This window comes from Anopheles coustani, chromosome 3 (assembly GCF_943734705.1).
Source record: "Anopheles coustani chromosome 3, idAnoCousDA_361_x.2, whole genome shotgun sequence".
Classification (NCBI taxonomy): Eukaryota; Metazoa; Arthropoda; class Insecta; order Diptera; family Culicidae; genus Anopheles; species Anopheles coustani.
The window spans coordinates 1,420,389-1,436,746 of NC_071288.1; the positions used below are offsets into that span (position 1 = coordinate 1,420,389).

The 16,358-nt window shown below is 48.3% G+C and overlaps 1 protein-coding gene across 1 annotated transcript in view; it reads right to left on the reverse strand.

Annotated features, from left to right (window-relative positions):
* Positions 1-10,868, reverse strand: part of LOC131261493 (homeobox protein cut) — a 157,606-nt gene extending 146,738 nt beyond the window's left edge. The window contains exons 1-2 of the mRNA XM_058263541.1: positions 10,738-10,868; positions 8,842-9,680 (exon numbers count right to left, since the gene is read on the reverse strand). Coding sequence (XP_058119524.1) covers positions 8,842-8,961 — 120 coding nt within the window. The 5' untranslated portion in view covers positions 8,962-9,680; positions 10,738-10,868. The remainder of the gene's footprint in view (positions 1-8,841; positions 9,681-10,737) is intronic.
* Between the last annotated feature and the right edge of the window lie 5,490 nt (positions 10,869-16,358).

The following is a 16,358-nucleotide window of genomic DNA, read 5'->3' on the forward strand; positions in this document are numbered from 1 at the left end:
GTGGGTGGTCAATGCAATCGAGAAGCGACCATCGTTCGTTATTTTATGATCGAAGCACAAAACAGTTCGACGAACGGGAGCGTCACGTTAAACAAACAAACAAACAAACAAACTAAACTCCTAAATCGGCGTCATCGACGGTTTTTTTGCCCCCCCTGTCCTAGCCTTTTATTTATTTCCTACCGCCTGGGTTTGGTCCGGCTTCTTCTCGGCTTCTCGATCGCACGCCACCACCGGTGGCAAGAGATCGTGTTTCAAAATAATGAGTATCCAGCCTCGTCCAGCCGATACACCCCGCGCGGTTCCAAGGCAATTCATTTATTATATATTGATTAATTTGCACCACGGTGGCGGTAATTAATACGAGTATCTTGGGTGCATGTTGTTGGTGGATAACTTCCCAGAACCCACTACCGTTAGGACATTAGCGGCCGAATGGAGGATGGAGCGGCGGTTGGGATGAACGAAACCAACGAAACACACCTTCGAACAGTTAGACCTTCAACGACAGCTGTTTGTTAAGGGTTGAGGGCTTTTCCTCGGCGGAGGGGTCGACGGAGGCAATTTAGCAGAACCGACCGACGACGAAGAGACGAGACCCCTTTCTCGGCCGCATGTGTTTGTGATCTACTCGCGAGTGTTGAAAATGTAAATTTGTTCCGTTGCTGCTTATGTTAATGAAGGAGAAGAAAGAAAAAAAACGAAGCGGAGTAAAATGCACGCCATACAGGAAGGAAGTGAGCGTTCTCACGCCGCAAGATCGCATTAATGAGGTGGAAAAGAGATGGGCCCGTAATCTTATTTTCCCGAACCCCCTGCCGTCGCTTCCCTCACTTTCCTTCGAACGTTCATTTTTCGGTACTCGATCGTTTGCTTGCTGCTATCGACAAACGACGACGAGGCAGTCCGTTATTTTGTTTCTGATAAAATTGATCCTTTCTTGAACGCTGTTGGCGCGCGCTCGCTCGTTCGTTCGTTCGCCTCTTCGGTGGGCTACTTTTTATCTGGCCACTTCCTCCGGCTCGGGCTTCGGGTCGACCATTTTGGACTGATAAAAGTGCAGCCGGTTGCTACGGGTCTGTCATTGTCCGGAAACCGACTCGTTGAACTCATTGATAAGAAGTCGAACTCAAGGGGGAGGGGTTTTTGTACTTATCATTCGTTTTGCTTTTTCGGTACAGCAAACGGGTGGCAGACATCTCAAGGCGGTGCAAGAATTGGAATCGAATTTTTAGCTCGAGCTGAAGTTTGGTGTTATCTTGAGGAAGGGTTCAAGGACGGCGCAGAAATTACGCCGAAAAGATTGGCCGTTGTTTATTTCGGTTGCGGTGGCGCGAGAAGCTTCGATCTATCGCGTCCGACAAACGAACAAATGTATTTCGCAGATTGATCCGATCAAACCATTCCAAAACTTCAAGGAAAACCAGCCGAAAATCAGTCACCATCTCACTCCGCGGCTCGGAACAATTGCAAACGTTCCGCGGGTTTATCGTTCGCGACGCCGGTTCTCAAGTCTCATTGTTCTTTGGCGGGCGGTTTGTTGCTTTATGTTCACAAAGTCTCCCACAAAGCCACGGCCGGTAGCGAGCAACGGTCTGACCGGTCGCAGACCCAGGGCAGGGTGGGTGGTTTTCCACCACCACCGACCCCGCTAGGGTCGTCGCCATCTGGTGGCTGAATTTATTAACCAATAATTAAAAATTCTCGAAAGCGGGCGGCTTAATTAAAGTCATTGTTCCAGATATTAATCAGGCATTTTTGGCTCGTTTTTTGACGAGGACGACGTCGGCATGGGCTCCCTCTCTCTCTCCCTCCCCTTCCCGATCGGTGAACGTGTGGAGGTGGTTGCACCGTCTTTGCCGTAATTTGCTAAATTTATTTAAAAAGCCGGCTTCAGTTGGTGTGCATTTCGGAGTGTGTTTTTCTCTGCTCGTGCGTCATTTTTCATCCGTTTTTGGGGCTTTCAGTGTGTCACTGCAGAGGAAGAGCCTTCGTCTCCGTGTGTTGGTGAGCGTAATCCTCCTGATTGTATGATTACGCCGAATTAATTCATTATCTATTGTTTTGGCCCATTCCGCAGCGGGACGGAAAACGGTCCTCCGTCACACAAACACACACACACACACACAGGCGTACATACACCGTGTGGCGCACACGGTGGCCCGAAACGGTAGGTCATTTATTCGATTGGTGCGGTTTTCATGCTACGCCGAGTGGTGGTGGCTTGGCAAGAAAAACCAAAAACAAAACAAAAAATGGTCCATCATAAATCATTGAGCACACTCTCGTGGCCGTTTTTTATGTTCCAACCACAGAGGAACGCGGCGCAGAGCCTCGATCTTTACACCGAATAGAGTGCCGCGGGTTTTTGGGTTGGGTCATAATTTTGCGTGCGCAGAGAGCGTCAGCCTAGGAAGAAAGGGAAATAATAAAGCAAATGCTTTTCTGAAGGAAAAAATCAGCCAAAAACACACACACACGCGCACACTAACTGTTTTATGTTGGTAGAAGTCTCAGTGGTGTGAAAAGTCGATTAATATGTGTGCTAGCCAGAGGTAGAAGGGGGCATGGGGAAAATGGTAAGCCGCCTCAAACGATCTTGCGTTACGTGAGCCGCGCTTTTGTCACGAACGATTAGAAGCGAATGCAATTAGATGTGCATCTTTTGCGCGCAGTTCTTCGGGGAACAGTGGGAGAGTGAGGGAGATGGTGAGAGATCAAGAGGAGGAGGAAAAGCCACTAAACTCTCCATCACTGTAGCTACATATAGGTGGAAAATTGAACTCTTTCCTTAAATGTTTTTTACTAATCATTAAATTTCAATGTAACTAAATGAATTGGATTGGTAGGTTTCCAAGCAAAGTTCATGAAAATAATGCAATTTTGATTAAGGCAGATTTTCACTGAAATAGTACACAAAGTAAATCTTACTGCAAACAAACAATATTCAAGCCTCAAAAGAATTCTCCCGTGCGCGGCAACTCTCGAGCATAATTTCAATAATATTTATTCTGACAGTAACGAGGTGAAAATATACATTCTAATAATAACAGGAGTTGAGCCCGATGCCGGCAAACAGTTGCGTTTGGGCAACATTCGACTCTCCACCGACGCCGACGATCATCGAGAACGCGACGCGTCAGGGATCGCGAACGCCAAGACGGCACCGGCATTACGCGTTCCGGTCGATTTGTCCTCAAGACAGACGCTCGTAAACGCACACCCCCGCCCCTCCGGATCCCCCTTTTGTCTCCAACCATCATCCGAGGTGGTTGCCTGCGTGCGTGCGATCGCGTTTAGAAGACGCGCAAACAACACGTGTTTCGAAGGGATGGTGTTGGTGTTCGTAACCATATCGAATTCGTCACCGATTTCCAGTAAACTTCCGGCGCTTCTGGTCAGGCCAGCGGGCCTTCGACACTTGGGTGGCTGAGCTCTTCGAGCGAGAACGAAGGTGATCCTATTTCATGTCCCTCCAGATAAGCTCAACAAGTCACGTTCATCCGTTTGGGGGACCACCCTGGCCGACTTTTTCCCGCAATTTCGTGAACGGCTGGTTTTCGCACGATGGTGCTCTGTTTACAATAAAACACGCATGAAATATGAAATGTTTTCCCGTGCGTAAACAAACATAGCATAAAAAATTTCATTACACCCAAGCGATCCTTCTCGATCTGCCCAACCATCTTGCCATCGATGATTGTCCGAGTAGATATGTTTGTCTTTGTTTATGAATGGATGGCCACCGAGTCGCGCTGCACACGACGACGAACCCCTTGACCCCAGGAGCCTTCGTGCCGCCTTCCCCTACCCCTTCACATTCCGTCTTCTTTCCAAAGCTGAGCTTAATTAGCTTCAACTAAAATGTGTGTCTAGCGGCATCGGAGGAGAATCGAATCGAACCGTCCGGACCGATGGGGGTTTTTTTTCTCTCTCTCTCTTTCATCTCCGCCATTTGCGTCCGCCATTATTTATGGGCAAAAGTACAAGTGCAAGTGCAAGTGCAACTACTGGCAGATCTAGCTCCTTTTTTTTCTCGCGCGTCCGCTCAGGCCCCCTCTTCATCACTCCGGTCACGTAAACGAAGTGTGAGGCGTCTGCGAAGTAAGCAAGAGTTCATTTTCGCGTCCGGATCGGTTGAAAATTTTTCACACCAAAGACGAGTGACAGCACGCCACAGCGACACGTCTCACGAGACTGCGCGATCGGTATGGAATTCAAATGAAAACTAATTAACTTGTCGATTGGTTCTAATTGCTTTTAATCATAGCTGCAGACCAAACGGTTTCATCACGAGCGCAATATCAATCGAGGCCGGGACGAGACGAGCGACCGGCCGCGTTTCGTTGCAGTTTTGCATTTCAGCTGCTTTTTACGACACTGAAGCCCTTAGAAATGCATTCGGGGACGTGGAATTAGCGAGAATTCGACAGCACGTCATAAATCGCAAATTTTCCGCCATAAAAGAAATCGAGATCGCGGGGCCAAGCGGACGTCGTTGGCCGCGCTTTGTGAGTAATCCAATTATCCCCTCAGGATATCGACAGGTCAGGAAACCGGCCTGCCAAGAAGCCGCAAACGGGAACGGACATCAACGGAATCCACGCGAGAGGGGTTGGACACACGCGAAAAGACTCCAGAACGGGACCAGGCAACGAGCGAACGGAGGGTTGTCCGATCCCCATTTTGTGTGCGTTTTCTTACGCCCGACACTCTCTGCCTCTTCTTCATCCTTGCTTGCTTTAATCGATCGGCCGGCCAAATGATCGACGGAATGCGCTTCCCCGAGCGAACAAAGCGAAGCGATTGGCAGCAACAAATGAGCGTCTATTTATTTTATTCCAAGCCTGGTCCTTGGCGGCCCCTCGGGCGATATCCATCATCTTTGATCGTTCTCCCCCCACCCTGCACGAGGAGTTCATTTCCTTCCTCCCCTCTCTCTCTCACCCGCGGGGCACCGCGATCGTTCATCATGTGTCGTGATGGAATTGACGAGCGGGACAGGAACCTTCGCCCGGTTCCAGGTTGATGTGATCGAAGGCGCTTCAATCGATGGTGATTTCGTTCGGACGGATCCGAATCTCCGCCCCCTCCCGGTGCACCGGCATCGATCGGTGGCCCGGTCCGGAAAACCAGAAACACACGGACTGGCTTCTGGCCCAAACGTCCGCCCGGCACCCAACGGTGGTAACGTGTTATTAAAATCGTATCAATTTCAATAATAAATAATGATGATTACCAATACATTTTCCCCCAACACCCCCTCTCCGTTGATCCTGGCAAACCGGAGAGGCGTGCTTCTCCCACCCGGCCTGCTGGACGAGAAGAAAGAGAGAAACACGAACGAAAACCGCGAAGCGATCGCCAAAGGATGCAGATAATGATGATTATTTTTTGTCTTTGCGCCTTTTCGCACTTTTGTGCGCGTATGCACAATTGCACCACGGGCAGTGTCAGTGTACGCGTGTGGGAGGACCCCGGTGTTGGGGTCCTCTATGTGTATGCATTTCTTTTCTGCATCATCATCATCATCATCGTCCGCCGTGCGTTCGGAGTAATCTTATCAGATTTCCTTGGAGAGAAGCGACGAATCGACGGCCACCCCGAGGTTTGCAGGAAAAAACGAAGCAAATGGGGACGGAAACGAGATCGCAACGATCGGAGTGCTTATTTGCACACACTACATAATGCCTGCCCTTTCCCCTTCCCCCCTTCGGGGCCATTAAGAATGGAAAAGAGGCATCAAAACCATATCCTTTTGAAACAAATGTCGATAGATTAATCAATTTATGGTTTCGCCCCGATACCGGTTCGGTGGATAATCAGAGAAAAAAGGAGTTCGGGAAGGAAGAAAGAGAGAGAGAAAGAGACACGGATTGAGAGAAATGGGAAGAAAGCAGGGAAAAATACTCAAGACACTGTTGCCGGTGGTGTTGTTTGTATTATTGTGTGTTCCTTCGTTTTCGTTCGTTCGTTGACTTGTTCCGCTTTTTCTCGTCCGACTCACCCTTCTTCCACCGGCTAGCACTTTTCCGGCAAAGCAACTCAAGTGCAATTGTTTTTTTGTTCCCTTCGTCCCTTTTCTATGCTCTCTTTCTCCTGAGGGCTTGCACCGAAAGGGGCCGGGATTATGCAATCACAACAGAACCTGCGGGTTGTTGTAAAATAAAGGATTTTCCCGCTTCTTCCCGCCGGTTTTTCCGTTCGTTTGCCTAAGGGCTCTTCGGTGCACTCGAATGCGCTCCAACGACACACAAATGTTACAATTTGTGCATGTGGTCCGGGTGTGCAATGACGGGTCGAACATGAAATGTATCAATGATGTGCACAATTAATGATGCTTGGAAATTATTCGCTCGCCAAGTGCACAAATAATTGCGGCCTAATGTTTGCCACATTGGAAAAGTCGAGCCGGAGAAGAACCTGGCGGCTGCAGTCGATCAGTGGTCAATCATCTGCCGGACTCAATGATTGCCAAATCACAATTTTGCCCGGACCGACCCAAAGTTCGAGATCGAAGTCGTCGCACGTTCTGATTTGTTGAGGCGAGCGGAGGGCAAGGCGTTGCCTAACGAGAATTTGATTATTTATTAATGACGACGGCCCAGCTGAAAACAGTTTCAATTATTCTTCCCCAGCTCATCATTGTGGCGATTTCTCACCACAACCATCGATGCATCGAATGCCCACGGACCAAATGTGGCTGCTTTCCTGTTCTGTTTTCATCTTTATCATTTCCCAATTGGCCTCGAGGTCCGCCCTCCGCGCACCGGAAAAAGATAAAGTGGACTTTTCTCGTCACCCTATCGGCTACTAATTTTGAGGGGTTTGGATTCTGTTTTCGCCTTTGGTTCGACACGAACGACGAGAACGAGCGTTGAAATAGTTCTACGATTGATGGCCTTTGCGGCAACCATCAATTTTTCTTCCGCTCGTCGTCGGGACCGGTTTGTGGCCCGTATTGTCTATAATTACAATTTCCGGTGATCTGTACGATTCCTCCGAATAGCTACAAATATCTACAACAAAATGCGCCAGAGGACATCATTAGGGCGGCAAAAAACACGCGGCAACTCCCCGATCGGCAATCGAACTTCTTCCAACGAACGAAAACCAACAGAGCACAAATGATCGAACCGGAGAAGCTTATCATCTTTGCACGAGAACCGAGAAGCGAGACAGCGAACACACGCACCCTTTTCCGAGGGCGAACGAGGGACGGGTCCACCGAAAAAGTGCATCCGTAATGCCGGTGGCAGCTTTTCGCCCCGTGTTAATAATGCCCCCGGAAAGCTCGATCGCAGGCTGGACGTTCCAAGGCATGAATTAAGCACACGCAACACCGTTTGCCACTTGGCTGCCACTTTGGTTATCTTGTACGGTCGCCGATGTTTGGCTCCGGCAGTATGCAACGTTTTGCGTTTACTACACTGTTTCCTTTTGTTTCCCTTCGTTTGGTTCTAGATGAATGAATTTTGGGGAAAAAAAACCTATCATCGTAAGCAAACACATGTTGTAGATAAGAAACATTTCGCATTGAAAATGGTTTAAAAAAAGGCGCGTAACTCTCATGGAACTCATATCCAGAACAAGCCTACTTAGACATATTTTACCAACTCCCGACGGCGTTTGCATGTTGCTCGAAACGGATCGATTCTTTCGTCAAAACGTTGCTCTTAAAAGTTGACGACGATAAGCAATCGAGATTTGAATTTTGTTTACTTAAATACAGTTCATTGATTTTGGGAAACTGCTTTATTCAATTATGTTTTCAACTCAGACGATATAACCACCTGGACATAGGTCGAAGGTTCACTATTTAAATGAGCTTTTAGCGAAAATTCTTGTTTTAATCGCTTAATCTGTGGTTGTTCGCGTTGCGGTAGGCATTTCTTATCGTGAGTTGAAAAAAGCTCGCAAAAGCTACCATTCTTTAAGGATCCCCCAAGAAGCGTTCGCTACTTCCGGCCCGAAGACATACCGGAAGGGAAGCACACACTTCAACCCAAGTGTAAACACTTAAACCCAACACCCAAGCTCGAGGTCGAGACCGACCACCCAACGGCATCTTCGATGTTGTCAGAATCGGCCTCCACTATCACCACCGATTGTGTCGTAGTAAACCATCACCATCGTCTTCGGTGTGTGTCTATTTTACAATCTGGGCTTTGCGTCAAATTACGACACTTCCTTTCCGTTCCCGGCTTCCGTTTCTCTCTCGCGTGTGTTTCGCAGCTCGATTCGGGGTGAAAAGTTCGGAAGGGTTCATAACACCGACCACCCACTTGTACACCAGGGTTCGTCGAAAGAGGGTTGTTGGTTGGGTGGCCACCCGATTTCTCAACAACCCCGAGGTGGCCTTCCCCAAAAGGGGAAGAGCTTGTGGTCGGAAGCTGGCCTTTTATTTCATCCCCGCTGGTTCGGGTCCTTGCGCTAAGCAATGTACTTCAAGGGCAAATATGCCGACCATAGGCGCGGAAGATGTCGCCATCGTCTGCGAACGTGGCGGAGGAGGAAGCGGGTGGTCGACGTCGTCATCGTCGTGCGAATTATCAATTTTAAATGAGTCCAAATTAAAGCGGAACCACCAGACTTCCGACTCCGGCCGAGAAAGGGTCAACGAAAACACATACACTCACAGCACATCCAAACAAACACACACGCGGACACAAATACACACAGACAGGGCCTTGCCGAAGCAGGCCGCGTGCCAGGACTTTTGCCGGTACGCACTCCGTCGACGCACTTCTTCTTAAAGGGGATAGACCGAAAGCATGGCGGCTGTTGGGGCTCGTGCGTCAGCTGGCCGAGCGAAAGGGGGGGAGGAAATTCGACGCTTACCTGTTGCCAAAACTGTGCTAGCAGATAGATGCGCTCCTTTTTGAACAACCAATCCATAGGCTGCACTGCAGGGAGGTCCATATCACTGCCTCCCGTGCTTTGCGGAATGGTCGGCTGCATTCGGTGGCCAGGGAGCGCAGCGACGGGAGGGGCGACGGGCGAGGGGGCCGCAGTGGAAGTGGAAGTCGGGGTGGCGGAGGCCACCTGCTTGAAACCTCCTCCTACTACTCCTCCACCTCCTCCTCCTCCACCTCCTCCTCCTCCACCGACCTCCGCACCGGGCACTGCTGGTGCGTTCTTTAGGGAAGCCGTTGTTTTTCTTTTCGCCCCGTTTTTTTTTTCTCCGTTCGCCTGATGAAGTGTTTTCTATTTTCTTCTTCTTCTCCGAGCGTTGAGACGAAGCTTTTTTTTCCCGTTACACGTTTAGCGCCGATTTACGGCCACACATTCCCGCGTCGAGGCCTCTTTTTCGCGGCTATTATTCATACCACCAAAACAACTTTTCTTCGCCTTCATTCAGCACTGTTTATTTTCTTTCCCATTCCGTCGTTCCGTACCTTAGCACTCGACTCTGTTTCTGCCGACAGACTGCATGTCACAGGACACCGCGAATGCACCGATTGAACGACAAACCCACCAAACCAAACCAGCAAAGCACAATCAAATCGGTCGATCCGTCAAAAACATCCACCGCCAAATCTAACTTTTCCGTTCACACAGACACTTCAAAGCGGCGCACCTAAGCGCCGATCTTTTTACGATTCTGGTTCTCATTTGAATATTTGAAAACTGCATTCACTGCACTAGAGGCGAACACGAACGGAACAACTCGGACCGGGCTGAAAATGGAAATGGGGGTAGTAAACAATAGTCGGTCGAACGCCGGACGTTTGAGGACTAATTAGAATTTTATGTCGGTTGTTCTTAACCGCGCGCTGCTTTGGACCTTAAAAATCTGCAACGATTATGATATTGACGCCGCCTGCTGCACTTGCCATCGATAGATTGCACGCGTTTGCTGCTGACTAACGAGCGAGAGAGTTATATTGCACCGTGGATGTTATTCGAATTTGAATTTCCTCTTTTTTTTGCAAACACGACCCCGCATGCCATTTATTGCAACGGATTGCTTTCTTTCGATCAATTTTTATGATTTAACGATGCTGTTGCAATCCACTGCCAAAAACCGAACGCGCCGATTTGACAAAACAATAACATCACACGAATCGAATGGACATTCTTTGGCATTGAGAATTGTAAAATTGCATCACTCACTTTGAATTGTTGATATTTTCTTCGTTTCTTTGATATTAAAAATTTGAATTTTATTCCTTAAATATGAATTTGATGGTATAATTTTTAAAATGATCTACTTAAATGTTTTTCTTTTTTGTTGTTAGCAACAGTCCTGATAATAGAATTTTATTGAAATCCAAAAGAATGGCCTAAACATATGGATGCTGTTGGTTTTTGGTATGTTTTGCACAATTTGAGCGGTAAGTTATTTTCACAAACAATGTTTTGAAGTCGTGAAGTCACTGTGTAAGGAGGTTTTATACTAAGCACTATGGTTTTATCGGGTCACAATTTGAGTTGTTGCAATTTACGATGGCAAATCGGTGCGAAATCAATTCATTGATCGATCGTTTCGTCGTCAGTGGGGAAGCACAGTCACATGTACACACGGCGGGAGCACACCTGGCAAGCGACATGCCGCGACACGCACCGATCTGGTCGTAGTTGACGCCAGAAGGTTTGACGTGAGGTCAGCGAGGATGTGCGAAAAACTGATGTATGGATCGCGTCCCGCGGATCGTTTGCGAATCGTCTTGCGGCAATGCAGTGAGGAGAAAAAAAAGGAACAAAAACCGGAAGAACTACGCACGCACCACTCACATTCGAACCGCACGCACGCACGCACGAACGTCGTCGTCGTTGTCGTCGTCGTAGTCGTGGTTTTTATCGTAACGGTTTAGCGGCGTCGGCGGATTCGGCGCATCGTACACCCTTAAATGAAACGATGTTTTCTGGTATAATACCAGCAGTTGACTGCTAGTGTGTCGCCTTGAAAGCAGGCAGCGTGCTACTGATCGTGCAACGCAGGCCAGCAGCGGTGAGTGCTACTGAGTTTCCCCGTGCCCGAACACTCACCGGCGCTCACCGAAAGCGGTATCGAATCCTCGTTGTTATTCTTTTTGTTTGTTTTTGGGAAACGGGAAGTTTGCCCTTGGAGCGCGCCGCGGTTTCTTCGCGCCCGGGTCACTCAATCGGTATTCGAGTTGTTTATCTGCTCGAATTGAACCGGTACGATGTTATTGTTTCGTCTCACTCACCTCACGGCTGCCACCCAGGGGCGTGAGCGAGACAGCCATTGAGAATAAAGCCAAACAAAAGCCAAAAAAAAACGCAACGAAAATCAAAGGCAGTCGCGGGGTCGATCGGGAGAAAGCGAGATGCAAGAAATGTCCGACCCCGCGGAAAGCAGGCGCGCGAGCCAAAGGGGAAAGGAAATAAATCGAAAAGAATACAGGAAAAGCGTGTAATCGCGATCGGTTTTTATGAAACGAAAATCGTGAGAAACGCTCCATCATATGTATTGGTTCGGAATTGACACTTATACTAATAGAGTCGATTAGCCACGCCTTTTCAATACACACGTCTCGTGCGCCGATGGCGACTCTTCGTCACCAGCCAGTTCTCTTCGTCGTCGTCGTCGTCGTCGTCGTCTCCGGCAACCTAGTTGTCTTGTGCTCTTCTTTGGGGACTCTAGAAGCCTGCCACACTCGCGATATGTGCCTCTTGCCCCCTTTTCCCCGCTCCCTCAAGGCCCTTCCCCAAGCCCACCTTTCGCACGTAAGCACCCGTTCTGTGTTGTATTACCTTCAGCTTCCCTCGGCGACATTCGCAGGTCGGTTGGGATTCGCGGAGTTTCAGTTACATTCTCGGTGTATGCTTTCATGTCGCATATGTCACCCTTGTTCCCCCTTTCCTCCATCCCCCCCCTGACCCGTGCTCCCCTCGCCGATTTTCGTCGTGGGCTCCCCATGCGCTTCATCTTCTTCGAAAAGCACATTCTCTCCGGTGCCTTTCAACACACCTTTAGCTCTGGCTTCTTTCTCCTTCACTCTCTCTACCTCTGTTTGTGTTTGGCGAAGAAATCGCAGCTACTATAGCTGCTGTTCATTTTTATGCATCCTTGATGCAGGACGAAAAAGTTTCCCATTACCGGCGCTTCTAAATGCTAAACCCCTTTTCCCTCCCGCCGATAACTTGCTCTATTTTCACTCGCTCACCTTGTTTCTCGCTCTCTCTGTTTGGCGATATTTTTCTCTCAAACTATTTTTCTGATAGCAAAGGGCCTTCCTCGACGTGTGCATATCCTCGAAAATACACGTATTTTCAAACGAGCCAACGGAATGCAACTTCGCGGTGTGTGAGTATGAGAGTGAGACCGGGAAAAATGAAAAAAAAAAATACACGAAACGAGACTGATTGCAGCGGGATTCGTGTGCAATTTTTCCATCACCCGCCACGGGGGTGGAGTGTGGAAAAGCGACAGGATAGGGGCGAGAAGGTGGAGAGGAGGAGGATTTTTTCACAGGGATTAATACGGTTGCTTCTTGGTTTTACCTTTTGGCTTCGGGAAAACTTACTCGCACACATGCAACGAAACAAGATAAGCTTTATCGTAAGAAAGTATGTAGTTTTATGTTTTTTTTTCTTCATTCCCATGCACACATACACACAAACACATACAGAGCATACGCTCTGGCACCTTCGATTGGCCGTCGTTTCTTCCCCACTCCCTCCAAAACACCCATAGTGGCAAAGATCATCAACTGCTTCGGTGGAAACCGAGGGCTCGGAAAAATCGGAACGCGGAAAAAGAAATCCATCCCCATGATGGCACTCCCGGGCCGGAAGGATAAATCAGAGATTGGTGGCGAGGGATGGGATGGGGGGAGGGGGAAAAGCGTGGTGCTGTAGAAGGTTTAATATTTTACCGGATTCCTCGGAAATCAGAATTTATTTCACCACCGCCCGTCGCCGCGCCCGGCGAAACCACCCCGGGTGCTATCGGTTGCGAGTTGGGTCCATGCAGGATTTTTGAGGAAACTATGTGAAAGCGAGAGGGCAAGATCGATGTGCCCAACAGCGAGAGAAAGAGAGGCACCAGCACCATCACCAGCAGCAGCATCCGCGTGAAATGCAATCGATATCCTTCCGGGGCCGGCTCTCGCCCAGGCACTTTTTCGTCGAGGCAAAATGCATTACCAACATTATTAGTGCCTTTGGTGGTTGTTGGTTGGGAGGTTACTTCTCCCTTTGCCGAAGCCAGAAGCTTTTTTCATCATTTATTACTCAACCCGCGTTGTGCCAGTTCGCCGTTTCCTCCTCCGCTTTCGTTTCCTGCAACGATGCAATTTAAATGGATTTTTATCAGCTATGGCATGCCTGGTATTGGGCATATTTGATCACGAAGCGCTCAACTGCTCCATTTTTAAAATGATCATTTTAGAAGGTATTAAATTTCACACACATTATACGTTTGCCTTCTGTGCGTTCTCGTTTCCTTTCCCTTCAAACTGAAGGACTCGTATCTACATTGCGAATGGCTATCTTCTGAAGCCTCGCAGCAAAACCAGGACCCCGGAAAGGGAAATAAATTATAGACTGGATGTGTGTATGTGTGTGTGTGTGTGTGTGTAGGAATGGGTATTCGTCGAAGGTTCACTGAAAGCTGAAGATGCTCGGGAGGATTGCGTCCGCCCGCCGCTGGGGCGCACATTTTTCTTGCTCCGGTTCGATGAGTTTGTTCTATCTTTGCCCCTCTATCTTCGTTAAATGAAAATTCCTCCCATCAAAACTTGACACGAGAGCTTTTCTCTTTTCCTCCCACGACGTGGGGGAGACACATTTCAATGCATTGTGACGCGTTCGGAGTGTGGAAGCACACGTACACTTTACGCGCGTGAAGATGCGTTAGCGTAAGCTTGCACCGGGAGAACACAAACGGGTTCTAAATAAACCCGGAACCCGGAAAGTTTCTGCACCAAGCCAACGGCGCGAAGGGTATCGCACGATCTCATGTGACAAGTATGGACTGGGTTGGAAAAAGGAAAACCCTGAAATTGGTGCAGGCAAAAATGGTTCGTGACGCGAGAAAAATGGTTCATTTCGTAAAGGGGGTTGTTTTTCGCCCGAGTTAAATCTCGCAACGAACCAACACGATCCAATCTTGACCCCTCCGGACCCTTTCACCGGTGTTGGTGGTGGGTCGAGTGCAGGTGGTGGTGGTGGAGATTCATAGCGTAAAAGGATGTATTTTTCCGTCCATAGTCAGCAAAGATAATCTGAATTTTCCTTTCCATTCCGCTAGCTTTGAAGGCACATGAAAGGCGGGGAAAAAAATGTAGTGCTTCACATACTGTCACCTCGCTGCATTGCTGAAGTGGATGAAAAATTTGCATCGGTTTGATTTTTTCCGCCCATTCACCGTGTTGTTTGTTTGGATGCACCCAACAGCCAAGTGCAGTGCGAGAGCGTACCAGTTTTCCAAGCAAACAAGAGTGACTAGCGAATGTTGGATGCGGCGAGGGTGGATGTCCCGAGAGGAGGTAGAGTTAGAATATAAACCATAATCAAACTAGCAAATACAGTAAGCTCCGTCGTGAGCAATATTTCAAATGTCGCTCGTATATTTGAGAGGTGTTTTGTGTAGAATTTGATTTCACTCTTAGTAAAACAATTTGAGGTTTAAATAAGTTATGAAGCATTCAAATAAAAATAACCTTCCTCTCTAAAAACTAATAAACACACAGATATGATAGAACAAACTCATCAGTGCATTCAAAAGATGTCGTTTGCATTGATCGGACTGAATGCTCATGTCTTTTTTCTAATTCACTTTAAATTACGCCAATATCGCCAAATGACACAGACACGACACAACGTCCAAAAACGATGGCTACATTCAACGATTCCCGTGGGTTATTCAAAACTGCTGAATGTTGAAACGTTAGAAAACTGTTATTTACCCATCATCAGAATATTCCCATCAATTTGGCTCCAGCAATAAAAATGCAAAACTATCCCGCTTCGTGCTTTCGGTCGCGGTCTGTTTTGGAAAACACCGAACAGAGAGCCGCCGTTGGCAAAATAGAAGGTGAAAAAGATGCTCACACACACACACGCTCCAAAAAAATATCCTAGAAATCGTGGAGTAAGAGCACATTTAACAGAATTTCAAATTAAAAACCGACGGTCTAGGAGGAGAGGAGCGAAGAAATTGGCGTCAAAGAAAGGAGTGAAATGAAATCGCCAGAAAAAAAACGAGGTTCTCGAATCTCGAACGTACTCGAAAGTGCACAGAAGAGTTTGCTCTTGCACAGTTTTTTCCCGGGGAAATGTTCGCATCTGCATCAGCCAGGAACATGTATGGGGAGGAGGTGGGTTTCGGAAGAGCGAGGACTGCATCAACTCGCGCGCCTTGCGCCAAGTGTGACAGCGTTGCGACAGAAGCGCATCAACATCAGATCCTCATCATTGGAGAAAACCATATGTGTCCTCGCCGATGTTGCTTACGTTTTTTCCGGTTTGTTTTTTTTTTCGGGCTCTCGTCGAAGCTTTTCTCCTTTCCTTTTGGCGTCCTGATTCCAATCAGACTCATGAGTTGATGATCAGTTTGGGGGGCACGGAAAGCTCACGAAAATGTGAAGCTCTTCGAAAATGGTTGCCTCAAAGCGGAAGTAAATGAAGGTTTTTTTTGTTCGAAGGAGACCCAAGGGTGGTGGGTGAGGAAATTTCGGAATGAAACCAACCAGAAATGAATCGTGAGAAGCGAGTGCAAAAGCAAGCACATAATAATTATCAAACATCATCTATTTGCATCCCGCCATATCCTCCAACCCGAACCGACACGAGTCCTCGTCTCTTCCTTGCATTGAGACGGGCTTCAATCAGCTGCAGTTGTATTCCACCCACAATTTCCCAACACCAACCGTATGTTTTTCCCGAGGTATAGAGGAACTCGCAGCTCAAAGAGACGATGTCCGTGTTTTGCTCCTGGCTCGTTGTCGCCGTTCGTCGTTCGCATGATGAGCAGAGCTTTCTTTTTCGTCGAGTTTCCTCGAGCTTCTCCGATCTTCGGGCCCTATTAATACCGAATCTTACCGTATGCGAGCTCTTCCCGTACGTTCTCGATGGACCACGGCCTTCGGATGGAACGGCTCTTTTCCCTTTTCCCCGGGACTATCCTTTTTTTTTATTTCGGTCTCGTTCGTGTACCGCACAGAATGTCATCGTCCTGATGCTGCTGCTGCTGCACTTCATCACGGAGGTGTTTCCATCCGTATTGCATTCGTCCCTCCCCTCCAACGTTTCCACTAATGTCCTTTCCTGCGCAGCAGGATACACGGGCCACGGTTCGTCGTTCGGTCGCAAACGTTTTTCACGAATCGGTGGCGAAAGCCATCCATTGCGCCGCAGACGAACCACGGATGCACTGTCAGCACGAT